This window comes from Culex pipiens, chromosome 1 (assembly GCF_016801865.2).
Source record: "Culex pipiens pallens isolate TS chromosome 1, TS_CPP_V2, whole genome shotgun sequence".
Lineage (NCBI taxonomy): Eukaryota > Metazoa > Arthropoda > Insecta > Diptera > Culicidae > Culex > Culex pipiens.
In genome coordinates, this window is record NC_068937.1 from 127310922 (window position 1) to 127337880 (window position 26959).

The window sequence follows — 26959 nt, forward strand, 5'->3', positions numbered from 1 at the left end:
TGAAATTGCTGTAACTTATAGAAAATTTAAAGTTTGGATGAATAAGAAACATTTTGCTTAAGATTTCTTCAAAATGTTGAAAGGAGGATCAAGTTACCCCTAACATTTTTAAAATGCTGGTTTAAAATATTTTTTTAAAACGCTCGGCATGATTCAAAGAGTTCATCTGATGAAATACCCTTATTAACCAAACATAGATGAATGTTTAAGCTTTCAATTCATGCAAAAAGTGTATAGTTTTGTGAGAAATTGACAGAGTTATGTGCGATACAAAAAAAGGGGATCAAGTCTCCCCACTCTCCCCTACATTCGGCGAAGAAAAACGAATCATAACAAAGCGTCCCCCTCAATGACAGCAGGGTGATATAGACGTTGGTGATTTCAAAAGAAGTTATGTTTGTTTTTCTCAAATAAAATTACGGAAATAATGTTTTATTGAATTTGGATGATCAAGTATCAATAAAAGCAACGTTTTTCATCGTTTGTTATTATTAGAACATCTTATCACAGACGCATACTGAGAAGAGGCGGGCGAGCTGTCACGACAGCAGCGCCATCAGCGCCGGGTGAGTGGATGCCGAAGCTAAACTGCATTTGAAATAACCGTTTTAGGCTCGATTTTTGGAGGACGATGATTCGGCACACGAGTGTCACGTCTGTTTGTCTGTGATCTTATTTTGCTTTTATATTAAAATGGGAATTAAAAATGGATGCTCAAAATTCAAATGCGTTTTTCTCAAAACGCATGGTTTGTACATGATGCTTTTTGAAATGTTGGCGTCGAATTCTTGATTTCAATCGGAATTCGTCTAGCGACTGCTCAAACTTCATGAAATTTCTTGCTCATACAAAGAAATATATTAATATTGAGCCGTCGCATGACGTGTTTTGAAGGTTTTGAACAAAACATGCTAATGGCCTAGGAAGTTCAAAAAATGGCCAGAACTGCATATTCTTCAAATAATGTATCCGAAAAGCATTTCCAAGACATTTCATGAAGTTTGAGCCGTTTACGGGAATCGAAAATTTGGAAAGAATGTTTGCAATGTGTCAAAATGAAACAGAATAATAACCGACTTTTTTCGTTTTTTGACGGATTTTGGCAAATTGATGTCAATTGGGTACTAAAGCCCTATGTCAATTTTTATGTACAACGGTAAAAAACACGATTAAAAAACATTTCTGATCACCTTTTTTTTCTTTTTAATGCAAAAAAAAATTTGACAAGACAACATTTTTTCGATAGTTCAACTATGGTCCCCTTGGAACGAGCTGTCAAGTAGGAGCTTTTCTGTCAAGAAGGACCGCGAGGTTATTTTCAAAATTGATTTAAAAATCAATTTTAAACTCTTTGTGGTCGTACAAAGGTTCATTGTACTCAGAAAAATAAGCTTTATCGCTGTAAACAATAATATCAGCAATCTAAGCTTCATTTTAGGACCCAATTCTGAAAATTTTGGAAAAATATCGTAAACCATTTTCATAACCTTTTCTCGCATCGAAAGTTTCATTCAGACGATTCCAAACCAATCTCACCAACACACCCGCAGTCCATCAGACGTTTCATTTGCTCTGTTTTGGTTTTGCTTCAAATGTCAATATTTACCACCCAAATCCGCCTGCCCAGTTCTTCTCACCCATCCCACCACCCATCAGCGCCTGCTGCTCAAGACACACCGCATCACAGCGATCCGCATTAAATTCGCAACGAAAAAAAAAATAGTGAAAAACACACAAGTTCATTGATTCTCGAGGCCTGCCTCGATGTGTGTGAGCTTTGTTCCTTTCTGCTGCAGTGATTTAGGACCTGAATAAGGTTTTTGTCGATTTGAGAATAGTGTTTGATGTGAATCAAGTGGCTTCCGGATTTCGAAAAAATCTTATCACGATTTCAGCTGTTATCAGCGATTGCACTGCATCGAAAGGCCAAACTAGATCGTAACCCAGTTCGTCACACAGCACAAATTCGAGGTGCTTTTTAGGGAAGGGAAAATTGATTTACTAAACTGGATAGATAAGAAGCGGGTTTAGTCATCGAGCGAGTTTAGTTCAGAGCGGTTCTGTCTTCCGAACATAATGTTGGATTCAATTAAAAAATCAATTTCTTCCCTGTATTTGCTCTACGAGCTAAACACCTGCATTTACATGCTGGATCCGTGGGAGAAAAAGTTCATTAGTATCCTTTTGTTCGACGCATTTTAACTAATAATCTCACCTGAAATAGCAAACATTTTCCTTAAATCAGCAAAAAAATTTAGATGGAGTGATACTCGGCATTCTAGCCCTCCTAGGATTCTCCAGCTATGTGTACCTGCCCGGTTACACCCGGAAGCTGATCAACGCGTTCTTGCCCGCAACCGGAAGTGAGCACCATCTGCACTTGGAGCAGCTCCAGAGTTCGGGCCAGATGGACTTTGGAGTAAACTGATGGAAGCAGCGTGGAACAACAAGCACAAAAAAACAAATTTACAATAATTACATACGACCTATTGATAAACTAGTGAGAATAGATTTATAGACAATGACGAATAAGAGCTTCAAGCTTTCATCACTTTAAAGTTAGCGTTACTTTTTTAATCTTTCAAACTATTTCATAAATCTTTCTACAATTTAAATACTGTTTGAAACTAACAACTTTTATAAGATTCACCTTTCTCTACACTAAACATGATAGAAATCAATTGCAAAGACAGGTTTGTTACATGCCAAAATTGTAGCTTCCTCAGACAGGTTTAGGTTTACCAAAAATGAAATCATACATAAGCTCTAAAAACACTGTACTATTCTTACAATTCAATCTGCTTATCTTTGTATCAAACAAAATCTTTTGAAGTTTCTTAAATCAACTCAGCAATCTGTTAGATAAAATGAATAAATGATTTTACAACAATAACTTAAATTTTCGTCTTTCAATTTTTCAAATAAAATTATCACATTCTTTCCAGAGAATGCAGTTAGCTGAGACTATAACTTTTTGCATACCTTCCGGGCGAAGTCGGCCATCAAAGTCCGAAACAACGCAATGCAAATTGTTCAACTTCTAGTACGGACTTCACCTCGTACTTCACTGTCTCCTATCAATCTGTCCTATCAAAACAATCAACAGCCCTGCTTGTGATAATCATTTTGGCTCCATGTCTCGTTTGCTTTTCTTCAAATCTAGGTAGATATCGAACGTTAATATGTTGTTAGGTTCTGATTTAGAATGTCCAACTACCATTGTTAGTCACAACTAAATTAGCATCAAGCACGATTTTTTTACTTTTTGATCTGCTTATTGTGGCAATTTTAACCTCGCTGAAAGGGCACATTTTTTCTTACAATTTATTGTTGTGATTTTTCTTCGGCAGATGTATTTCGTGGAATTGGAAGGGCGAAATAAAAGTTCAAACGCGAAAGTAAAAGTTTTATTAGAATCGACTTGTTTACAGGTTGCAGTCACTTTCCGGAATGATCGAAATTGGCGGGCAACGCGCGTCGCTGCTCTGACTCTCCACACGCTCTCTACACAGTGGTGCAGATGTACGGACCAAGAAGTGTACATCAGCAGAGGTGGTAACGTTGTTGTCTCTGGAGACTGTTTCGTAATTAAGCCGATCGACTTGATGCATCAATAGTAGCACAGAATGCTTCTTCCAGGACAGGCCGCAGGCTAGTTTTCCAACAGATCTCTCGCAGCATTCGTCGTATTGTTGACCTCCGTCGATTCTCGAAAAGGCAGCACCCTGAACAGAGTTTTAACGCATATATTTCAAACTCCCCCGTTGTGATTTTTCCACCACCCAACATTCACAGCGTGAAGTCGGCACTAGAAATGGAATTGTCAAACGTGACAAGCAAACAACCCGCCTTGAAACAACCTGCAAAGGGTGACTCGTTTATTTCTTCTTACCGTTGTTGATTTTTGTTTTTATTTTTGTTCCTAAAACTTAATACATTGTTTGATGATGCGTTCTCAACGCACTTCTTTTTTTTAAATTGATGCAGTAACATTTCCATTTTATGAAGGTTGCAGAAAGTCCACGCTTTGACTGACCGTTCTAACAAGTTTTTTTTTTCGTTTCTTTCTGTTGTATCCATTCCTATTTCAAAGCAACAAACGCACTAATTGGGCTGTATTTTTTTGTATCTTGTTTCTAGGAGTAACTAAATTTAAACCTCTCCCACCATGTTTGGTTTATGCTATTATTTGATTTTTTAAACTGTGTTTCCCAATCGATAGAAAAAGTTTGTAATTGTATCAATCTGCTAGGCGCGCGTATCATTTAATAAATGTGAGTGTGTGTCTTTAGGTTCGTGATTGTACCGAGTGTGTGAGTTTGTGTAAATTCACTAATAACTACCTCGTTCAGTTTTTATCTACATTGTGATCATTTTATTTGCTTTGCATTATCATGTGTGAGCGCAACCTTAACACCTATGCTCTCGTCGCCCTAAACAATAGCGTTAGTTCCGTTGTACCTATTTCCATGCGTTGCTTGTGAAGCGAGTTAAACTTATAAAGATGTAAAATTTTTCAACCGGCACGGTTTTTGAAAGGGGGGAAGAAAAGGAAAACGAAAAATTGTACAATTTCATCAAAGATAAAAACAGTGTCACTTCTTGGAGAAGCGCGTAATCGCTCGTAGGGGGCAGTTGTTGGTTGAATTCAATTTGCTCTGCTCTCTCTCGCTCTCTGTCTCTCTAGCAAATGTACTACGCAAGCATGCTTAGCGAGCTGGCGTACGCCATCGGTTTGACTTTGGGATGTGGCTGAAAAGAAGCAGATTTTTGTGATGTTTTGAAGACTTTTTGGTACGGAAAGGGGGCAAAATACTCACAACTGCAGCGTACGTCTTGTACTGCGGCGTCAGGTCGCTGCCGGTGATGTTGATGAACGCACCCAAGTTGCCCATGGCGTCGCTGAAATTGGGCAAGGTTTAAGATTATCCTATGGAGAACATTATCAAGCTACAACTCACCAATAGTTGGGCGCGGAAAAGACCGTAATGCACTTGCCGTCGTGGGCCACCTCGTAGCCTTCGTCCTTGACCTCGTGGCTTCGGATGACGTAGTCGAGTTTGTTGTGCTCCAGGAAGGCCTTCGTCACGTCCGGTCCGAACTGGATGCCGACTCCGCGTTTGGACGGCGATCGGCCGTTCTGGGGCTGCGGGTCGGACCACAGCAGCTCGCACATCAGGCCCTCCTCCGGCGGTTGCCGGTTGCGGTCGATCGTGCGCAGGTCGTCCAACGCGACTCCGTCCTTCGAGAACAGGCCACCGTGCATGACGAGAATCTTCTGGTTGATGCAGTGGCAGAGCGGCAGCCAGTTGTACACGATCGTAAACATCTCCGACATGGTTTGGGAGTATTTGGCCACGACTTCACCGGTAAAGCCGTACATCTGGTTCATGTTGACCGACTCGTGATTTCCGCGCGACAGGAAAAAGTGGTTCGGGTAAAGCAGCTTGAAGCCAAACAACGTAAAGATGCACTCCACCGAGAACGATCCCCGGTCGACAAAGTCTCCGTTGAACAGGTACGGATTCGTCTCCGAGGGCAGTCCGTTGATCTCGAAAATGTTGAGCAAATCGTAAAATTGGCCGTGAATGTCACCGCACACGGTGAACTTGCAATCCGCCGGCACAGTAATGTCCACCAGTGAGGGTTGCTTCTTGAATAGGGCCTCCACGTCGCACAGAATCCTGTACGCAAAGTTTTTGTGAAGCTTCTTCTCATTCTTGTACCACTCCATCAGATGTTTCATAAAGTCCAGCGTCACCTTGCCGTCCTCCAGCTTCGGTCCCTCGTAGTCAGCCTCAATCGTCGCCGATTCCAAGTCCCTGCACATCTCCATCAGACTCTTCTCGACCTTGTCCACGGCAATCGCCCGCTCGAAGGCCATCTTCGTGACGATCTTCTTGCACTCGCTGTACTTCATCTGCGCATCCTTATCGTTCGGACACCGCTTCGCCACAAACTCCAGGTCCTGCAGAGCCAGCTTAAACTTCCCCAGCGCCATGTGGGCACCCGCCCTCCGGTAGTAACCCTTCAAGTACGCCGGATTGCACTTGATCGCCTGGACAGCATCGTTCAACGCGTACCCAAACGCCTCCTGCCGCAGGTACGCAAAGCTCCGGTTCGCGTAGTAGATCGCACTGTTGCCGTCCACGCCGAGCGCATCCGTGTACAACCGGACCGCATTCTCGTAATCCTTATCTGCGAAACAGTTCAAGAAGATAGCAAATTTTATCAAAACAGAAAGAAATTGTGAGGTTAAGTCCCCACTCAAATCGTCCAATTAACCAGATAAAAAAAAGGAAACCTACTCTTGAAGCACTCGTTCGCCTGGTTCTTCAAATCCTCCGCCCGCTCCTTGTCCGCGGGCTCCAGGGGAGGTGGTGCCGTCGTCGTGACCACCGGAGTTTCGTCCGTCGTCGGCGGCGCCGGAGCTGTTGCGGCGGATGATGACATTTTTCTTCCTAAACTTGTAACTTACTGAAATCTCTTAGACTCAACGGGTCGGACCGGCTGCGGGGGCTAACGATCCACGGAGGTCGGCGAACACACGGGGCACAGATTCCGCCGAAAGTATTAAAATTTAACAAAAGAGCAAAAAATAATCCGGTGATGTTTGCTGCTGGTGTAATCGCCGAACGTGATTTTGGTTAAACTGATTGACAGCTGGTGGGAAGCCCAGTGGGGCTCGATGACGCACGATTTGATTTCGGGATTAGGCCGATATTCACCAACAAAGATTCTAATTGTTTACATTGACGTAGGACTAATGCAAATTTCATAAAATTAATTATATATTAGCATTTCTTCATCAATACACAATATCAAAATAAATACACCCCTAAATTTTCACCGCCGCTTACTGACCGGCCCTCCCGCCGGACCCGGTCGCGGCAACATGGCCCGAACGGACGGCGATGGCCGCAGCTGGGTGGTACTCGCAGATCCCGCGGGCAGGGGAATTGGTTGTGGAGGCCGCTTCACCGGAATCGGTACCGCTGATCCGGCGCGAGGTTTTGGCCCCGTACCAGCCGGTGGCGCAACCTGCTGCGGCTGTTGCTGCCGAACGGCTGGAGCTTGAGCTACTCCAACGGGTGGTCTTCTAATTGGGGGTGGTTTTGCCGGTGCAGCGGCTGCTGCTGCTGCTGTCGTCGTTGATGGTGCCGATCCCGGCCGTCTGACAGGTCTTGGAACTGCTCCGGCAGCTTGTCTGGCTGCGGCAGCGGCTTTCGGTTGACCAACGGCTGCCCTAGAAGCGGTGGTGGGTCTCTGCAGTCCGACTGCCGTCTTTCGAGGCATCTGCTGCCCTGCGGTTGCTGGTCTTGTAACTGGTCTCGCTTGCGTCGTAGCAGGTCTTGCGGGGGCCCTCTGCTGAACTTGCCTTGCGCCAGCAGCTGGAACTCCACGAGCTGGACCCCTAGCGGCTGGTCCTCTCGCGGCCGGCACTCTTCCCTTACCCATTTGCTCCATCGGACCCAGCCAGCCAAAGTTCTCCTCGCCGGCTTGTATCTGATTGATCATCTGTGCCACAGCAGCTTGATTTTGTGCCAGCTTCCGTGCTACTTGCTGGCTAGCCGCGACCGCCGCCACGTCGTACGAGCTCTCTTGAACGGCTAGGCTAGCGTTTAACAAAGCTTCCTGTTGGTGTTGCGTTTCCACCAAGAGATTCATCATCTGCTGCTGGACACCGGATGGTCCCGCAACTGGCGAAGCCGTTGGTGTCCACCGCGCAGGTTCCGTTATAAACTCGTCCCCAAACATGTCGTCCGTCTGCATAAAAGAAGCGTCCAGGATTTCCTCTTCTGCCGGTGGATATTGATACGCCCTCGGATCCTCGTACATCAGATCGTCCATCTCCATTTCCTCCTCATCCAAAATATCCGCATCCTGTTCGTCCTCCCAATTAATTGCAAACGGTCCCGGGTGATCCACCACGTGTCTCTGTGCGGCCTCATCCACCGCCGTTAGCACCAATGTTCCCTCATCTGGTCTCGCGGCGGTTTGTCGCTGAGCTTGGCGAAGTGTTTCCAGCCGCGAAGCGATGGCCATCCGTTGAGGAGTTGGAACCGTTGACACAGCTGATGCTGTTGGTGGTTGCGGCGCCACAAAATCAAGTATTTCGTTCATACCGTCGATGACATGTTCGCTCCTCTGCAGCAGCGATGCTCGTTCGGGCGTGTTGGTCACCGCGTCTACTGCAGCCGCTTCCTTCTGTATCGACGTTTCCAGCTCGTTCGCACTCTGCAACAGCTCGTCAATCGGTTGACTTCCCTCCAGCAACGAACCTTCCAAGTCAATGTCCTTCAATGCTTGCTGGAAATCACGCAATTGCGCTTGCAGTTCCTGCGGCGAAGCTTCCCCGGATATTACATCCTTGATCGATTGATCCAACGACTCCACCATTTCGTTCACCGTTGCCTGCAGTGGACTAGGTGCCGCTTCCTCTCCAAACAAATCACCACCTCCAGTGATGTCTTGTTCGTCAAGCAGTCCCAACGAAGAACCTTCCTGGGCCATGCTCTGCTCCCACAGCGTGGTCAAATGTTGCATCTGGTTGGAGATTTCCGCCAACGCTTGAGATGTCTCCAAGCTTTGCTGAGCCGCTTGCTGAACAACAGGGTCCTCGGCCGTTTCTGCAATTTCCTGCAGCATTTCTGCTCCATCCTTCGTCTCCTCGACAAGATCGGACAGGTTCTGAAGGTCCAACGTCAATTGAGCTGGCATTGCCGACTCTACCGGTTGCGGTGGAGTAGCCGGTTTCTCCGCTCGAGCTGTTTTGTAAGCTTCGAAATTCAGTCGCAGTCTCTGTAGCGCATCGTTTCCATTGGATAGCTCCGTCACCAGATTGTCCAGCGAAGGCGTTCGTGGCATTTCGGACACTTCCCCGATGAGATGCTTGTGAGCCTCGACCTGGGCTTCAATGGCGTTCAGCAGGACGGCCACCTTTGTGTCCATCTTTTCCGGCGTTTTGGGACTTGTCAGAATGTCGAATTCTGGAACGCCTGGACTTCTGGTGGGCAGTGGTGATCGTATCGGGACATCGAGCAAACGAGCAGTGGTTCCTCCAGGTGAGGGTCGTGGTGGTGAAGCGGCCGGAGCATCCTCGATCATAGTTGTAAGGAAAACTCGCCGTGCATCGGCGATCCTGGTGGTAGGCGTTACAGGAGTCGGCATCCGTACGGGAGTTCGTGGAGAAGGTGGCGTTGGTGGTAACGGGCTTGCTTCCAAGGCGTAATCTTGGTCGTCGACCAGATAAATGTCCTCATCTTCTAGGAAGCCTTGCTCTTCTTCGACGAAGTACTGTGGTTGTCGTGGTGGTGTCACGACTGCTGCCGGGCTTTGACGTGGTGATGTAGCGGCCGTAGCCGGGCTTTGACGGGGAGGCGTAGCCACTGCAATCCTTGGGGGCGATACGGACAAACCTTGAGCTTCCTCGACAACTTCTGACTCAGCAACTGGTTGAGCCACTTCTGCCGGTGATCTTCCCCAACCTCCAGCGAAAAGATCATCTCCAAACTCCATTTCTTCCTCCGCCATCAACTCATCCTCAGTGACCGGTGTATCGTCCAGCAGGTACGGCTCAAAACCGGATGCGATTTCTTCCTCAGCTGCCGCCTGTTCGCCAGGTCGCATCGAAGTGTCCGCCGTGGAGAAGTCCAACGCTCGCGGAACAAGACTCTTGCCAGCGTAGAATCGTGCCATCAGGCGTGACGTTCGCTCGTCGGCTTGCTCGACCAAATGCTCGCGCCGCATCTGCTCGTACACTTCTTGCTCGACCTCCGGCGTGGAAATATATGGACGTTCGGCCACTTCTGTAATTTGACGAACCTCTTCCGGGATTGGATGCTTTCGCACGATATCCCGCATCTGCGGCCGTTCGCCACGCCTCGATGGTGTCCCTGGGGAATTAATAGTATGTGGCTTAAGTGAAAACAGAAGCGAAATCTGAAAATCATACATTTGAGCGCCTTAATCTTGCGCATCGGCACGGCAAACTTTTCCGCCGCCGGAACGCCAAACTGTTGCTGCTCGTACTCGGGACCTTCGTGTCGCGCTCCGTATTTGAAGATTGGTGGCGTGGGAGACGCCCAAGGGTGGGGCGTAAAGCGGTACGGCGTAGTGTAGCGAGCTTCCGGAACTTGCTGCTGGGGAGTTTGCTGAACGGGTGGTCGCTGAGCTGCGCGACCAGCAGGAGGTCTAACTTGGGGAGCAGCTCGCCCAGGTTGTCTTAGTCCTCTTGCGGGTTGAACCTGTGCCGGTTGACCGGGAGCAGTTGCGGGAACCCTCAATTGGCCTGGTCTTGACTTGGCAGCGGGTGCCTTACAAAAAAATATGATTTTAATATAATAGAAAAGTAGAAAGGACGACTCAAGCTACCTTAACCTTCGGAATCGCCCCCGTTGGTCTCGTAGATGGGCCCGCAACTGCTTCGGCCGTTGCCGCCGTCTCAAGCCTAGCCACCGCTGCACCAGCCTTCACCGCAACGGCGATCGAAGGATTTTGCAAATCAACCTGTTGCTGCGGTGCCAATCTAGAGCGTGTCGGTATGGGTCGTGTCGCTACGGGTCGCGCTGGACGCCTCGGCGGGGACGGTTGCTCAACAAAGGTGGTCAGCGGGATTTCCACTTCCGGTTCTTGAGTGGGCGCCGGTGGTGCCGCAGCGGCTGCTGCTCCCAACCGAGCGCGTAAATGTTTGGGCATAGCGCGACTGCCCACGAATTTCGGTCAGAAATTTAGAAATGAGATTTGTTTCTAGTACTTACGTTCTTCCACCTCCTCCCAGCACGTTCTCGTCACGGATCTTGATCTGCTTCCTGCCGGTCTTGTCTACGGTGACCTTTAGCTTCTGCTTTTCAGTACGAAGCAGTTCTTCTATACCCGCGTTCAAGTCCTTGATCGTTGATCGCGTGGGTCCCATCAAACCACGCGGGATCTTGGCCTGGTTACGTCGCTGAAAGTCATACAGCGGTTCCATCGAACAGACGTAGTAAAAGTGCACTCCAAATTTGGGAATTTCCTGCGACACGGCAAACTCCGTTAGTTTGTCGCCACCAGCCATCGCAAACTGGACCAGCGGCGGAGCCGGTTGCTTCAGCAGTTCCTCATTGATCAGAGCTTGCATGTCCTCCGGCTGGTAGTCTTTGGAGAAGCGCTCCAGCTCGGTTCCGTCGGCGGGGGGTTTGCTGAACGGGCCGACGATGCGGTTCTGCTGGAGTACCACCAGCAACAGTGTCATGTAGTGATTCCGGAGTTCGGAATCGGCCGCCGATTTGCAGGCGGCCAGCTTGCGGAGCCATTGCGCGGCCAGAACTTTATCTGGCGATAATCAGAAAGTATGGTAATTTTTAAACAGTCTTTTTAATAACTTAAATTATTTACTTAATGAACTTTTTTGATCTCAAAAAAATCTTTTTTCAAATAAAAACTATTCAAAAAAAATCTTACCATCATCCTTGAGATAAAGAATCAAATTTTTCGCAATTCGATAGAATAATTTAAAATTTTCTTCCAAGTTGGTTGCTTCCATTTTTCAAAAATCAAGCACTTTTTCCGGACCGGAACACACAACCTGCCGCGCTACAAAATAGAAGTGTCACAATTTTTCCAACCGGCACTGTTTGCTTCGATTTCTCTCTCTCTCGTTCTGCCCAACGATTTTGACAAATTCGCGCTTGAACATCCCTAGCCCGCAAATCAAAACAAAAACAAACTTTTCTCCAACTCTCGAGTTCAAACCCGCGCCACGATGAGTGCCCTCGCGGAGGTTTTCGACCGGGTCAAACCGCTGGTGGAGTCGGTTCTGCGCGACCGCCGAGTCTCGGACATCCGGCAGCTGAACGCGCAGCTGGAACGCATCGACGCGGCGAGTTTGCAGATCCTGCAGAACGTGCTGCTTCAGCAGCTGGTCGTGGCGGTGGACAACGTCGCCAGCGGGGAGTGAGTATCTGCGGTCCGGTCCGGTGAATGTTCCGAAGGTTGAACTTGATGTTTTGCAGGAACGGAAACGAGGTCAAGACGGCGCTGATGGAGTGCGTGGGGACGATTCTGGACAAGGGGACAATCCGGCAGGGGGTGGTGATGAAGACGACGCTGGTGATCTTGTTGAAGCAGCTGTACGACCTGCAGGGGAACCGGCTGGTGGTGGATCTTTCCGAGGAGTACAAGCTGGCGGCGCTGCGGGGGTTGACTTTGGCGGCAAAGAATGTCCAGTCGGAGTTGATTGAGGAGGTTTATACGCGGGATCAGTTGAACCTGCTGTCGCAGGTTCTGTTCGTGGCCGTGAGCGTGCTTTCGGGTGGCGATCGGTACCGGAAGTTGCGACTGCAGGCGATTGAGTGCGTTTTGGCTGTGATGCAGGTTCACGATGGGAGTGATTTTGGGGACGCGGTGCTGCGATGCCAAGTGGCCGAGCTGATGTTCATCGTGCTGCCGAAGCTGCTGGTCGCGCTGGTTTCCGTGGTCAACGGGGACGAGAAGCAGGGAAAGGCACTGGTGAGGGCGGGGGTTAAAGGATTGGGACGGGTACTTGGGTTGATCTTTGAAGATTACGACAAAACGTTGATTGATGAGGAATTTTCGACGGAGGAGTTTGTAAAATTGTCCAAGGAGTTGGGAACTTCCGGTGAAACCGGAAAGAACGTTCTCGGGATGGGCTTGCGGGACTCCAAAGCACGCGAAGCGTACTTCAGCAACACTACCCGGAGCAGAGAGTGGCTGCTGGAGGCGGAGAAGAAGGTCCACGGAGTGTTGACCACAATTTGTCACCTGCGAGGAGCGGAAGATGAATCGGTCCGGCTTGAATACGCCCGCATGAACGTGGAACTGCTCGAGAAATGTACCCTGAACATGCCGACCTGTTCCGTACTCTTCCTCGAGTCAATTCTCGCCCTCTGCCAAGATGAATCCGAGAAAATCCGGAGCATTTGCGACGCCACCTTGAAGGCAACTTCCGGCCACCATTCCATCGCATTCGGAACAACCCGGAAAGACGAACTGTTCTACGAAGCGCTCAAAACCATTCCGCGAAGCATCTACCGCGGTCAAGAAACGGACCAGATCGCCCACTTCCGGTTGCTCATCGGGTACGTCCACTTCCTGTCCGATTCCCAACTCCAGGTGATCCTCGCGAACCAGGAGATCCTCAACCAGCTCGTCGCGATTCTGGTGGCCGGCGCCGAGCTGGACCAACCGGAGGAACTCGTCCGTCGCGAGTACGTTTCGTACCGGTTCCGGTACGTTCCGGACGAGTGCCAGCTGGAGAAGGAAAAGCGCGAGTCGCGCTGGATCGTTTTGCGTAACTTTCATGGTTCGGAAAGAAGTCAGAAGGTGTTTCTGGAGGTTCTGCACGCTTTTCGGGAGCGACCGGAAGCGCTGGCGACGATTTTGAACTACATCCTGGAAGATCTGTTCACCACCAAGCTGAACACCAACGGATATTTGTTCCTGCTTTCGGAGTTGGTACCGTCGAGTTCTTCAAGTCCCACGCTGACCGCAATCTTCCGAAACGTCTTCACGGAAATCCTCCAAAGCTACCACTGGGACCTTGACCTGGAAGAGACCACCGAAATCGGCAACCTCAAGTTCAACGTCCTTCACATCTGCCTCTCGCTTCGCCTGGTCGCCAAATTCGCAAAACTCTTCAGCGGCGCCGATTTCCACTTCCAACTCTACGACATCCTTCGTCACGTGCTCCCCCTGTCCGGATCCAACCTGAACTGCATCAACGAAGCCGCGGAACTAACGCTGGAAGCCGTCGCCGAACCAGACTCAATCCAACAACTAATCTCCACCAACCTGGACTACATCTCGCAGCACATCAGTCATTGTCTCCGACGACCGGAAAGCTTCCCCGGCGGAGTGCACCTGCTGGAGTCGGTTCTGCGCTTCGTCCCGTACGAATCGTCCGCCGTGCTGGAGTCCACCATCTCGCCCATCGTGGTCAGCATCCTGGACGGACACGATCAGCGAAGGACGAAGGGAATTATGTGCCTCAGAGTGCTGCAGATCTTCGTTCGCGCCATTCGGTATCGATATCAAAGTGAAACAGATGAACAGGTTCCAGATCCGGAGCTTACATCCGCTCAAGCCAAGCTTCACGAACGAATCGCCCAGCTGAAGGAGGAGTTGGCGAACAAACTCCCCCCCGCGGGAGCAACCATCGAAAAAATCCCCGACGACGAACCTCCACCAGAAGAACCAATGGACGACCAAGAAGAAGGTCCCTACCAATCCGAAGAGGACAAACTTCCCCCCCACATCCGAATCACCATCAAAATCCTCACCGTAAACTTCAAATACCTTTCCTCCACCGCCCCCGAAGAGCGCATCGTCGCCCTCGGAACGCTCACCGAAGGAATCCACCTCCTGCAAACCCACGAAAACCAACTCCTCCCCCTGGTCCACCAAATCTGGTACAACTTTGCCGAACGCTTCGCCGACCCCTCCCCGGTCGTAGTAAGTGCCGCCTTCGACCTCCTCGTAACCCTAGCCAACCTCGCCCGCGACTTTATCCGCAAGCGAACCCTGGACGACATCCTGCCCCGCCTCAGCGCTTTCATGACGGACCACGTGGCGGCGGATTTCGGCGCGCACCAGACGTACAAGCTGCAGCGGAAGGTACTCGAGCGGGGTGCGGAGTTGGTGCGCTCGTTGCGGTTGAACGAGCGCCAGCTGGATCAGGTGCTGAACGTGGCGAGGTTGTACCGGGAACGGTCCGAGAGGAGGGAGCTGAGGGAGCTGGCGGGGAAGATGTTTGAGGATGTGGCGGCCCGGTACGATCCGGGAGCGGTGTGGGTCAAGGTGAACGGAAGAGGGTAAGTTTGATGAAGCGGTTGTTGTTCCTTTAGGGTTTGAAAGTTATTAAAATTATGATTAAAATATAAACTAGGAAAAGAGCATTGCATCAGTTCAAGTTTAAAAAGAAATCCATTCAAAATCTATAAAATAACAAAAAAAAACAGAAAATCTATCTGTCAAAGAAAAAAGTTACTCTCGGAAATTTGATCGCTTCTTAAAATACCTTCTGCAAATTTTAGCTTGATCTTTCCAATCTTACACTTTCTCAAAAAACATTGGTAGTAATTTTAGATTCCAAATGATTTTTAAATCTAAAAATTAATTCAAACAATTGTTTATCCGTGTGTTGGATATTATAACAATCATCTCTTAAAAAATAAAATAAAAAATAATCAAACAGTTGAAGATTTTTTGTGATTTTCATTGTAAGTCAGTGCTTACGAAATTTCGACTTTATTTGTGATAGGTGACAGAACACTCCAATCCTCTTCACCAAGACAACCAGATTTTGACATTCTGCTTTCTTTCGTTTCACACACAAGCGAATGAGTGCTACGCAAAGTCAGTCACATTGTCATTGACTTGCCCCTAGAAAAATATTCGCTCAGAGAACGGACGTTTGACATTCTACCGAGATTCCGATCATCTCTTTTGGTATTTTCTAATTTTTTATTTTTATTTTTGAATTTTCGGGTTTGCGGATAAGGGGCCGTCGACAAGCCAAGTGAAGTGTCTGAATGTCTGAAATTAAAAAAAAAAGTATACATGGCCTCTAAGGGACCATCCATAAACCACGTGGACATTTTTTTTGCAATCTCAACGCCCCCTCCCTTTAGTTAAGAATTGTCCATTAAAAACCACTTTTTTGTATGGTGCGTGGACAACCGCAACATCGTTCCCCCCTAAAAGTGTCCACTTGATTTATGGATGGCCCCTTAACGAGGCTCCAGATAATCAAATCGAGACTGGAATTATATATCCCGTATTTTAAGTTAAAATACGGGATATATAATTCCAGTCTCGATTTGATTATCTGGAGCCTCGTTAAGGGGCCATCCATAAATCAGAATACATGTGACTTGGGTTAAAATTTTTAACCCAAGTCACATGTATTCTTATCGTTAAAAAAATAATGCTTTTACAAATTTCAATCGTAATTTCTCAATCCACAATTTAAAAAAAAAAATAGAAAAAAAAATTTTAAACTTAATTTTTTTTAAAAATGTTAAAAAAATTATTATTTTTATTTTTTTTTCTTTTTTTTCTTTTTTTGAAATATTTGATTTTTTTACAATGCTTGAAATTTTTGATTTTTTATCCTTGAATATTTTAAAAATTTTAAATTTAAAAAAATCAAAATCAAATCAAATTATTCGCTCTACAGCAGCGATTCTCACCCGTCTTCTAGGCTGGTACCCCCTGCCATGTAAATCAAGTAGGCCCGGTACCCCCGTTGAGAATCGCTGCTCTAAAGCATTGCCTTGGCGTTCTCGATTGCAACTCGAAACTAGGTGTCCTAATGCTTGATTGTTGAGGCAATTGCAAACTTCTTCGCGTGATCAAAACTTCTTCTCAAAAAATGCCACTGCCAAATTTCTGTAACTTTTGAATTTTTAAATTTTTTGATTGTTTTTTAATTTTTTAATTTTTTAAAAAAATTTAATTTATTTTTGTTTTTTTTTTAATTTTCTGTTTTTTTAAATTTTTTAAATTTTTGAAATCTTTAATATTTTTGGGAAATTTTTGATAACAAGCTTCAAACACATATCGAGATTTTCTCGATCGCCAGTTGTAATTTGTCGATGGTAGATCATGAAATTACGATCGAATGATCTCAATCAGTATCGACAAATTACGACTTACCATCGACAATTTACGATCGTGAAATCTCGATCGTGAGGCGAGAAATTACGATCGAATGTAATAATCACAACGATATTTTTTTCATGACAATATCAATTTAAATTGCCAAAATTAAAGCTTAATTACAAAGAAAAATATTCTACTGAAAATGAAAAAAAAAAACAATCTTCAAATCTTAACCCCGGATAATCAAATTACGTAATTTTTATTTTTCGCAAAATTCTGGTTTCTTACATAAAATATGACTCATAAAATACTCTAAAATTTCTTAATATTCTGTAACTGAAGACGGTGGCAAAAATGGCAGTGTTTAACATTTTAAGAATTTGAGAATTTCCGATTTTTTTTTCACGTTTTACGTTAGGGACCATCCATAAACCACGTGAACACTTTAGGAGGGGGGGGGTATGGCAATTGTCCACGCTACAATAAAGTTTTTTTTATGGACAATTTCCACGAGGGGGGGGGGGGGGGTTGAGATTTCCGAAAAAGTGTCCACGTGGTTTGTGGATGGTCCCTTATTACTAGACACTGAAGTGACCAAAAAGGATGAAATTTTAATAACAGATTGAAAATTTTTCTTGTTGCGAGACATTTTATATTGTTGTGGTGCTCTGTAATTTTTTAAAGGTTAAGGATTCACAGCAATCAAGGAAGTTTTTGTCTTCTTATTTTTATATTTTAATTGTTATACTTACGGCCCCAATTCTGCAACAATCTGATTGTTAAAATAGAAACTTTGTTGTTGTTTTTAGGTAGTATTTTACTGCCGCTCTAATCGAGTCCGTCCTAGAGTCCGTAAAAACAGCAAGCCGAGAAAATGTATGTCAAATTTGTCCCGCCCATAAGGCTACGTGTAAAAATTTCACGAAAAAGTGGATTTTCTCCGGTTTTCTAGAACAAAGTTATAAATTTTATTGTTTTTTCTGATAGTTTACATGAATTCGAACCAAACTGCATCATTACCTCAAAATTGACGAAGTTACATATGGGACAGACTAGCTTCGAGCGGCAGTTTAGGGATTGATCAAAAATTATATTAATTGTTCCCATAGTTTTGAAGTAAAATGCATGTGACAAACAGTCTTGGTGCAAAAAACTCTGCTTGATGTGTACCGTTAAAATAGAATTCGTTAAAATTAAGTTTGTTATGGCCAATATAAATACTATGCCAAATACAGAGACGTCTGTCCCATAAAACGGTTTTTTTATTGATTAATTCTCGACTTTTTTTATAAGGCTCAATAAGGAAACCTAGAGTTTTTTTTTAATAGGTCCTATAAACATATGAATCCCAATAGCTCATAGGAGACCTTTTCAAAAAAAAAAAAAAAAAACTCTAGAAACATAAACATTTACACTTTATCAAAAAAGAATTGTTAATGTTATGATTTGATAAATGAAGATTTTTTTTCAGTTCTAAACGAAACTTGCCGAGTTGGGTAAATACGATGGGTGCTGAAAAAATCGTTATTTTGCACAACAGCTTTTGTAATTCCGATCAACACATACACCAAGGTTGACCAATTTTATTATTTTCGATCGACATTTTAAAGCTATCTTCACGTACTTTTCCAGATGATTGACCAGGGGTTAGGCATACAACCCGGAGGGAGACGAGAGAGCGAGCAACCACAAAACGAGAGCACCGTCGTGTGTTCTGTGCAATGCATACGCTTGTGATAGTCCAGCCAGCAGATCCAGTCCCGTCGAGTATGTCGTGTAGTTCCAGAAAAAAATACAGGCAAAACTCACACAGCTAACCCGCAAAATCATTACAAACCCGCAGGTATAAGGTACAACAACAACAGCAACCTAGAAGCTAAACCAAGTGGGTGTGTGTGTGAGTGTGTCGGGTGTGATTTGATATTGGAACCAAACTATCATCAGTATTAATATTAATGCATGGCTCTGTAGAGTCTCGTCGCGCAGACTGCACGATTCAAAACAAAGTTGGCGCTGAGCTTCGCGAAATAAGAAGGTCAAATTAGAACAGAGCAAACGGGGGCAGAGAGAGAGTGTGTTGTTCAATCACAATGGTCACTATGATCCGCTGCTGCACCACCTGAAGAGGGCGACGAGTTGGTGTTGGAGCCTACTAGGATCTGTTCGAAGGCGTCGACGACGCAGCATCCGCCTTCTAATCAATTATCAGCCGAGTGGAGAGTGGTGTCAATTACGGTGCGGTTTGTCCCGTCGCGTCGCGAAATTACAGTTACTTTCGGAAACCAGCCCCCGGTTGACAAAACCGGATAGATTGGTTTTGTCCGCAACCCACAGAGCACACACACAAACGCGGTCACACAAACGTCGCTCGAAAATGTCATCCGGAGGTGGAAACCAGCAGCTGACGGCGGACCGCGAGTTCCGGTACATCGTGCAGTGGTTCAGCGAGTGGAGCGACTTCCAGCGGGAGGACTTTGTGCCGGTGCTGGCGTCGTACCTGGCCGGTGGAACCGGAGCGGGCGGAGCGACCAAAACTCCCTACGTCAATGGGATCATCGGCGGAATGGCCAACCTGAGCGGGCAGGACAAACCGATGAGCTTGTTTCAGTGTAGGGTGAGTTTGTTCCCACTCTCAGTTAATTATTGGAATTATTTCCTCTTTTGCTGTCACTTTGCGTGATTGCGTAAAACAAAGCAAAGCACGTTCGACGCACACCAGTGTTGGATTTTTTGCTGTGCTGTGCAATTGTGTTTCCCCGATTGAAGTAATTGCAGGAAATTTTGTGATAATTCTAACTTTCTTACGAGACCAATGCATCTCATTCCAAAAGTTTATGCTACAATTATTGAGGTGCGAAAAAGTTGACCTACACAAACTGGTTTCGTTTCGTTTCGTTTATGTAGTGATAACGGTGAACATCAGATCACTGTGAAACAGATGATCGAAATTAGCATTTCTATTCATGCTCGCTGGATGGTGATGAAATGACGCAGTACTTTTTGTTCGCAATTCGCAATTTTCAGTGTAAGAACGGGCCTTGACCGATCTTATGCACCAGGTTCCCGACGAACACACACTGCCCTTACACCTACATCTCACCCTTGCTCTGAGTCAGTACGAGCAACACGCTAGAACACGCTTTGAGTGTTCGTGCCAGGCATGCACACCTTCTTTTCCGGTTACGCATTTTAACTCGGCCGGGGGTGGTACATTACGTAGGGTTTGATGTAAGTATAAGCGCCTAACCATTTATAGTGTGCCTATCAACTTTCATTAAAGCAAAAACTGTTTTATTTTAGTTTGAATTCAAAAACTAGTTGTCATTTTACTGTGTATTGTTTTCTCCTGGAATCTTTCCTAGTGTTGAATCGTGTTTATCTGTTGCTATTTCTTTTGTCGCGGTGTTTTGTTACAATTTTTATTCCTAAGCATGTTATAAAAGTTTACCAAAAGTACAATAGTAATATTTGTGTTATTCCTTTACCATTCCACAAATCGAGTAAGGGCTCAAACTTCTCTTGTTTGAAAAAATGAGAAGCTAGATGTATTAGATGTAAAATAAGACAATAGTTAATAAATAGAGATACAAAACAAGCTTAGATTAAAGTAATGATAATTTATAGGACAGATAAAGAATTATTCAAATAAATAAATTCGCAATAAAATCAAAACAGATACGGCAAATGATAAATAGACTTGATATTACTAGTACATTAGGGAAAAGTATATTTTTAAACTAAGTTTGTTACAGCGGTATCAATTGGTAAAAAAGAGTGGAAAAGCTTTGAGAAATACGAGCATCAAAAGTTAATGAAATCAAAATCAAATGATTGATATTAAATAGAATAATCAGTGAAGAAGTGAGAATCAATAGAGCAAAATAAAAATAGGAGATAGGTGGTAGCTGAGAATGAAGAGAAGAGAAACCCCCGTTGTGCGATGTTTCAGGTACATCCACAGCAATTGACTAAACATACTGCGAATCAAAACAATACCGTCTACAATCACAAATAACTTCCTTTCCCACATTGACGCGCCCCTTTCTTCTAGCCGTCTCGACTCTGACCCTCGCTGGTCAAAGGTTTACGATCCGTTTCCACAGGCCACCAGCTAGGTCATCATGAAAACCAAGCCAACGTGGAGGTAAGAAAATAGGACACTTGCAAGGAACCAGAGCTATACTGTCCTGATCACGAATGATCTAACAGGACTACGGACGTAGTCAGTGACGCTCCTTCCAGGATGTTCCTCGCCTGAGCGTCAACTGAAGAGGTGTCATCAGTATCATCCACCCTTGGCCTGCACGCAGTACTTTTTGTTGTTGACAAATTTCTAGTAATTAATAAATTTTGGTAATGAATCTAGATGTAGCCGCTTTCAAATTTTAAACATTGGTCATTATCTTGTTCTTCGCTGTTCCCGAATCAAACAGAATAATTGTTTGATTGACAGTCTGTTCACGTTCTTATCTTGTTGGAAATGTATCGCCCCTTTTAAATAGACGCAATCAAAAGATGAGCAAAACTTTGAGATTTTTAACAAAGTTTGTTTTGCCTTCCTTGTTTTTTTTTTTGTATTTGTTGTTTTGTTGAGTTTTTATGTTTTCATGAACGAATTTATTGTAAATCATGTGGTTGACGTTTAGACAAAAACTTTGAAAAACCTTTGCAACGGCTTTGGGTTTTTTCTTTTGAGTACTTTTTGGAATTTGAAATATTTTTTATCTATAGCGAACATGTTTTAGGGACCACCCATAAACCACGTGGACACTTTAGAGGGGGGGGGGGGGTATGGCGATTGTCCACACTCCATACAAAAAAGTTTTTTTTTGTATGGACAATTGTCCACGAGGGGGGGGGGGGTCGAGATTTCCAAAAAAGTGTCTACGTGGTTTATGGATGGTCCCTTAATAAAATAGTTCAAATTTGAACAGGTCTCAAAAATTAAAGTAACTGATTTAGGATTTTTGCCTCCTCACCTCAATGAGGAAAGGCTATAAAATCACTCGAAAAATGAACTTCTTTATTTAACTTCGTAGACCCACCTTATGAATGCGAGGAAGGCACCAACCACCTAAAGGTGGATTAAGTAACGTTTTTTTATTTAATTCTAAAATATATCACATTAGGCTGGCACAAATTTTATTTACAGTTTTTCTCCCCCCCCCCCCCCCCCCCCCCCTTTCAAAGTTGACCCAAAAAAACAGGGAGCTTCGAAATGTTTTTTTTTGAAGTTGATTGATTTAAAAAAAATCGATATTCAGTCGCAAAAAGTTTTTTTTCGCTAAATTTTTTTTTTCGTCAAATCTTACATTTTTGAAAACTAATGATTGCAACACAACTAAACTAGTTCAAAAATACATTATAAAAAACCCATCTTTTGTAAACATATATTTTTCTGGATAGAGATACATAATCACAGAATTTTATGCAAAACTTTTGAACTACTTATCGAAACTTCAAACAATTCAATAGCGACGGATGGGACCCAAAACCAAGTCTAATGAGGCATGTTTGGCTTAAATCGATTAAGCCAGTACTGAGAAAATTTAGTTAGAATTTTAGTTTTCGATTCTGATTCGATAGGTATACCTAAAGGTGGGTCTCTGAGCTGCTAATAAAAAGTTCATTTTTAGGATTTATTGCGTTTTACCATAGTGAGGAAAGTTAAATGTGAAAAACACATTAAAAACCGAAGTAATGAACAAAAGTTTCACACGGTTCACAGTCCCCTCTTTTGCGTTCTTTCATTGCGGTTTCTTGAGAAAACGAAAGAATCTTCGGCGAGTGTGCGCGAACGACGAAAAGAGAAGGAGTGATAAGAAGAGCTTGGTTTTGTTGGCAAGCACGAGATGGTAGGAGAGAACTCACAAGCTTTTGCGACGGTCGCTATATCCGCTGATATGTTTGTGCAAAATCATCAAAAGATAGTTTTTTCTATCACTTATTTACACCACTGCTTAATGCCAAAACCCGTTTTAGTAAGCGAGATTTAGTTCCCAGATAATTTGTTTTTGTTATTTAGAAATTAGGAGAGGTGTATCGTTTTTTGACCAACAGTGACCCCCACTGACGGTTAACCTCAATGTTTTTCGTGTACGTTCTCTCTAGCAGTGAATTGATCCGTAGTGTTAAAACATGTTATCTTCTCATATTAAATACGTGCTGGTCCCTGATTTGCCTGATGGGATTGGAAGTCTAAATATAGATCGAGTTTCCTTCAGATGCTTGCTTCTATGTTTAGGCGGGGCCGAACAATGCCCAGCGACCTCGGAATTGGACCGCAAGGAGCTCTGTCATTCTGAAATGGGTCGTTGGAAGCAGCGCGAGGGCTATCACCACCTAATACCCGGGACTGAGATAAGTTGTATCAGCATTCGGCATATACAAAGCCTGATACAAATTATACTTTCCCATAATTTCGCTACCGGTTAGCGGGTATTGGATTGGACCACACACACACACACACACACAGTGACCCCCACTGACGGTTGTTTTCATACGTCGCAGTTTTCGAAACGTATTTGCGTGTATTCTGATAAGTAATAATAGGTAGCTGGAGGTAAGCAATGTAAAAATAAAGGCAGTTATAATAAATAGAAAATCTTACTTTTAGAAATTCGCTTCTGTGAAATATAATGCAGGAGTTGTTTTGTTAAGCACAAATGCATTTTTTTAACAGTTTAAATTTGCATTTGATACTCAAACCCATTGAATTTTAAGTCAAGATAAGAAAGTCAAAAAAGCTAGGAATTTAATTTGATTTTTTAAAAAATCAGATCAGATCAGAACAAAACAAAACATAAAAAGTTATATAAATGTCACTAACTGCTGTTAACTTTGGAATGGTTTCCAGATCTTCTTGAAATTCTGAATTTAAGCAAACATTCCAGAGTTTTTTTTTCAAAAAAAAAATGTCCTATAAACTATTGTGTTTTATATGTTTATACTGCCGTTCTACGCATAATTGTCCCATGTTCAAAAAAGTGCAACTGAGAAAAACGCGATTGAAATTTTTCGACCGATTTCTGTGTTTCTACGCATAATTGTCCCGTGGGTTCCTATTCGCCCTATGTGTCCCTAATCGCCCCAGTTAGCAGTTTATCACTCTTATTTGTGATTCTCTTGCTATACAACAGGTAAACAAGACATTATGCTTAGTAAAACTTATGATTCCGTGTAAGAAAATACTTGCGGTGGGACAATTATGCGTAGAAGTTTAACGATGGGACAAACAGACTTGGTGTTGTTTTTCATGAGTTTCCGAACAAAGTACCAGATTTTATGTGTTTTTCTTAAAGTACACATCAAACTAAACTTAAAAATGTCATAAAGTCAAAATCGTCCAAAACTGACATGGGACAATTATGCGTAGAACGGCAGTATAGGACCTTTAAAAAACCTCTGGAATTGTTTTTCGTTGTCGTTCGCTTACATTATAAAACATTCAAAATTTTAAAATAGTGTCCTAATGGAATACAAACAATAATTGTCTGTAGCTCCGATTCCTAACACAGCATCCTTTCTTCCAGGTCAAACTGTTCAACGACTGGTCCGCCAAATGGCCCGAATCGCAGCGCGAAAAGCTTCTCGAGCGGCTCACCGAACTGGACGCGGACTTTGGCCAGCACGTGCAGCGCGAGCTATCCGGCGAGCCGGCACCATCCCCGCAGATTCCCTCCACCGACAGCGACTCCGCCTACCCGGAAGAGGATTTTGGCGATCCGGGTTCGGCCCTCAACGAAAACAGCACCTACTATCAGCAGCAGCAGCAACAGCAGTACCACCATCACCAAGAGGAATCTCACATTAGTCCCGAACCCACCACCACCGTCACAGTCGTTCCGGCCACGATCGCTCTGGTCATCGCGGAGGACTAGGCTCACTTTGAGTAGTAGTGAATAAACATATTTATTTTGCCACTAAAATAGCATTCCAGCTGGCGGCATGACACGACAGACGCAGCTAAAAAATATATATTTAATGAATAATTTATTGCATTCGATTAGCGCAGCTTAATCCACCTTACGAGTAAAGTTTATTCCCCTGAAAGGACAGCAAATCAAAACAAAAGAATGAAACTGAAATTTAGAAGGCGACGATATCACGCATCGTGGAAGGTAGAGGGAGCGAGGAAACAATTATAAATGTGTAAGAATAAGTACTATTTATCGCGCGTTGGTAGTTGTTAAGAATTTAAAGAAAGCAATTAAAAATTTGCCATACTGACAAGAAGAAAAATCTCAATTTTAACTAGAGCGACTGCATGAGGAAGAGGAGCGTTGGGTTTAACCCTGTCCTCGAGCCACATTCCTCACGGAAGGAGGTGAAACACAAGAGTAGAAACCTTAAGACAAAAAAAAACTTATTTTAAAAAAGGTAGTTGAAGCACGTATGCAGCTGCTGCATAAGTCATAAAACAACAGAAACAACAAAAAGATAAAACATTCCTATGTCAATGATTGCTATAACTAAAGTGTAAACGAGTGAGGAAATTTGAATCATGAAATAAACCCCGTTCAAATATACTAGTTAAAATCGCGTTTCAATCCAAGGAGGCCTTCCCACAAACAAAGACATCCGTATCAACTGCAAGGAGATCACTGCCATGGTCGCCGCCAACTGCGATGTCTCTCGCCAAGAGACTATTGACCTCATTATAAACACAATTTGCAGCTGCCAATGCATCCAGTCACAGCCTACTACACACCAAACGCACCCACAAGTTCATGTGAACGCAAAGGCGTTGTTTTTATTTAAACTCTCTGCAAAATACACACACATATTGGAAAAAGGTCAAACCGATCTGTGCGGCCCTTGAAATTAATGCAATTAATCGCGCGCGCGCGCGATCCGTGAGAACAAATCCGAGCGTCTTAAGCGCGATTTTGTAATTTCTCTCCGAGCACGCGCACTTGATTGAAAAAGAATAAAACAATAAGCAGCAAATCAAGCCTTAAAGGCTACCGCGCTCAAATTTAATTCGGGCCACAATCGCCACCAAATAAATAAATAAATAAGCGATTCCAAAAAATGTGGCCCCACTTGCTGGCGTGTGTGTCTCTTTCACTTTCGGTTGTTCGCGCGTATGGCACATGGTCGCGCTCGGCACTTGACGGTTAATTTCCAAAATGGTTGTCCACTGCTTGCTACAAAGCAGAAAAAAATAAAAAGAACCAAAACTGTGAAGTTTGGAGTGGCTTCTCCAGCAAGGATAAGAGGCTACTTGTATAAAGTGTGGTCTTTGTGGGTTTGGGCCTGTTTGGTGTAGTTTTGACCCGTGCCTGCTAGATTGGGGCAACTCAATCAGCTGTCGTCGGTGGTGTTGAAATTGAAAACCTACTTAGCACATGCAATTGGGTCCTAAAATGAAACTTAGATTGCTGATATTATTGTTTACAGCGATAAAGCTTATTTTTCTGAGTACAATGACCCTTTGTACGACCACAAAGAGTTTAAAATTGATTTTTAAGTCAATTTTGAAAAATTAACCTCGCGGTCCTTCTTGACAGAAAAGCTCCTACTTGACAGCTCGTTCCAAGGGGACCATAGTTTATCCATCGAAAAAATGTTGTCTTGTCAATTTTTTTTTTGCATTAAAATGAAAAAAAAGTGATCAGAAATGGTTTTTAATCGTGTTTTCTACCGTTGTACATAAAAATTGACATAGGGCTTTAGTACCCAATTTCAGAAATCATGAATCCCTTTTCCAATAAATTTCTTCTAAAATACAAAGGATTTTTTTATGATTAGTGCAAAAGATCCATCGCACCTTTTGTAGGGCTAGTGATTGTTCGTGATTTCGCGGTAGCCGCGTAATTTGGGAAATTTGACATTGGCCGTCAAATTTGGTCATCATTGCGAAATGCCGCGGAATTACCAATATCAAATTTTACTAGAACGGCAATGAATATACTCAAGTATACCTTTTGCTGAAAAAATGAAAAAAGGAACAATTTTATTCACTGATTCTACTTTTGATGAATTTGTAGTTTAGGGTGTCCTTTGTTTTGGAGACCTTTATTGTTTAAAATTAGCTTGATATTTTTTTTATATTGTTTTGGGGACCTTTATTCAAATTATTGTTATTTTTTTTATATTGTTAGTTTAATTCAAAAATGTGATCTGACGGAAATTCTGTAAAATTTAACAACCTTACTTTCTATAAGAATTTAGGGTAATCAAATCAAGGACAATAACAATATTTTTCGAATTTTGATTATTTTTTCACTTTTGACATTGAATTAGAATTTGACGACCCCATTTAATTCAAATTTCAATAATAATCAAGAAGGTTAAAGCTGTAAAAAATAAATGAATAACAAAATAGCATTTTTAGCGCCAACGGCAAACGGAA

The 26959-nt window shown here is 43.9% G+C and overlaps 5 protein-coding genes across 6 annotated transcripts; 3 read left to right on the forward strand and 2 right to left on the reverse strand.

Annotated features, from left to right (window-relative positions):
• Nucleotides 1–1612: 1612 nt before the first annotated feature.
• LOC120428708 (serine palmitoyltransferase small subunit B) lies at nucleotides 1613–2899 on the forward strand. Its single transcript, XM_052706100.1, has 2 exons — nucleotides 1613–2176; nucleotides 2259–2899. The coding sequence occupies exons 1-2, from the start codon at nucleotides 2077–2079 to the stop codon at nucleotides 2426–2428; spliced, it is 270 nt and encodes an 89-aa protein (XP_052562060.1). The 5' UTR covers nucleotides 1613–2076; the 3' UTR covers nucleotides 2429–2899.
• Nucleotides 2900–3998: 1099 nt separating this feature from the next.
• On the reverse strand, nucleotides 3999–6636 carry LOC120428705 (serine/threonine-protein phosphatase 5). The gene is made up of 4 exons (XM_039593777.2): nucleotides 6309–6636; nucleotides 4962–6198; nucleotides 4821–4902; nucleotides 3999–4752 (listed from the first exon to the last, which is right to left on the reverse strand). Exons 1-4 carry the CDS (start codon nucleotides 6451–6453, stop codon nucleotides 4696–4698), a joined length of 1521 nt encoding a protein of 506 aa, XP_039449711.1. The 5' UTR covers nucleotides 6454–6636; the 3' UTR covers nucleotides 3999–4695.
• A 137-nt stretch (nucleotides 6637–6773) lies between these two features.
• LOC120428703 (titin homolog) lies at nucleotides 6774–11602 on the reverse strand. The gene is made up of 5 exons (XM_039593775.2): nucleotides 11443–11602; nucleotides 10761–11313; nucleotides 10375–10705; nucleotides 9956–10316; nucleotides 6774–9896 (listed from the first exon to the last, which is right to left on the reverse strand). Exons 1-5 carry the CDS (start codon nucleotides 11522–11524, stop codon nucleotides 6847–6849), a joined length of 4377 nt encoding a protein of 1458 aa, XP_039449709.1. The 5' UTR covers nucleotides 11525–11602; the 3' UTR covers nucleotides 6774–6846.
• A 124-nt stretch (nucleotides 11603–11726) lies between these two features.
• LOC120428704 (TELO2-interacting protein 1 homolog) lies at nucleotides 11727–18583 on the forward strand. 2 transcript variants are annotated; one of them, XR_008212072.1, is made up of 5 exons: nucleotides 11727–11934; nucleotides 11994–14810; nucleotides 18074–18174; nucleotides 18235–18369; nucleotides 18446–18583. XR_008212072.1 is itself a non-coding variant. In XM_039593776.2 (4 exons), the coding sequence occupies exons 1-4, from the start codon at nucleotides 11744–11746 to the stop codon at nucleotides 18240–18242; spliced, it is 3117 nt and encodes a 1038-aa protein (XP_039449710.2). In that variant the 5' UTR covers nucleotides 11727–11743; the 3' UTR covers nucleotides 18243–18381. The 2 variants fall into 2 exon arrangements, 1 of the variants encoding a protein (XP_039449710.2); XM_039593776.2 differs by lacking the exon at nucleotides 18446–18583 and having other exon boundaries at nucleotides 18235–18381.
• Nucleotides 18584–18589: 6 nt separating this feature from the next.
• LOC120428714 (uncharacterized) lies at nucleotides 18590–25133 on the forward strand. The gene is made up of 2 exons (XM_039593786.2): nucleotides 18590–19216; nucleotides 24135–25133. The coding sequence occupies exons 1-2, from the start codon at nucleotides 18977–18979 to the stop codon at nucleotides 24480–24482; spliced, it is 588 nt and encodes a 195-aa protein (XP_039449720.1). The 5' UTR covers nucleotides 18590–18976; the 3' UTR covers nucleotides 24483–25133.
• The last annotated feature ends 1826 nt before the right edge of the window (nucleotides 25134–26959 follow it).

Bases quoted from the DNA above. Each gene is read 5' to 3' on its own strand.
- LOC120428708 (XM_052706100.1), top strand. From the start codon at position 2,077: ATGTTGGATTCAATTAAAAAATCAATTTCTTCCCTGTATTTGCTCTAC. The intron at 2,177-2,258 runs GTATCCTTTTGT...AAAAAAATTTAG, and splicing joins GTGGGAGAAAAAGTTCATTA to ATGGAGTGATACTCGGCATT.
- LOC120428705 (XM_039593777.2), bottom strand. From the start codon at position 6,453: ATGTCATCATCCGCCGCAACAGCTCCGGCGCCGCCGACGACGGACGAA. The intron at 4,903-4,961 runs GTGAGTTGTAGC...GCCCAATTTCAG, and splicing joins TTTTCCGCGCCCAACTATTG to CGACGCCATGGGCAACTTGG. The intron at 4,753-4,820 runs GTGAGTATTTTG...GCTTCTTTTCAG, and splicing joins ACAAGACGTACGCTGCAGTT to CCACATCCCAAAGTCAAACC.
- LOC120428704 (XM_039593776.2), top strand. From the start codon at position 11,744: ATGAGTGCCCTCGCGGAGGTTTTCGACCGGGTCAAACCGCTGGTGGAG. The intron at 11,935-11,993 runs GTGAGTATCTGC...GATGTTTTGCAG, and splicing joins GACAACGTCGCCAGCGGGGA to GAACGGAAACGAGGTCAAGA. The intron at 14,811-18,073 runs GTAAGTTTGATG...ATTTTTTTTCAG, and splicing joins GTCAAGGTGAACGGAAGAGG to TTCTAAACGAAACTTGCCGA.
- LOC120428714 (XM_039593786.2), top strand. From the start codon at position 18,977: ATGTCATCCGGAGGTGGAAACCAGCAGCTGACGGCGGACCGCGAGTTC. The intron at 19,217-24,134 runs GTGAGTTTGTTC...CCTTTCTTCCAG, and splicing joins TGAGCTTGTTTCAGTGTAGG to GTCAAACTGTTCAACGACTG.
- LOC120428703 (XM_039593775.2), bottom strand. From the start codon at position 11,524: ATGGAAGCAACCAACTTGGAAGAAAATTTTAAATTATTCTATCGAATT. The intron at 10,317-10,374 runs GTAGCTTGAGTC...TTTTTTTGTAAG, and splicing joins GGGCGATTCCGAAGGTTAAG to GCACCCGCTGCCAAGTCAAG. The intron at 9,897-9,955 runs GTATGATTTTCA...TTAATTCCCCAG, and splicing joins CAAGATTAAGGCGCTCAAAT to GGACACCATCGAGGCGTGGC.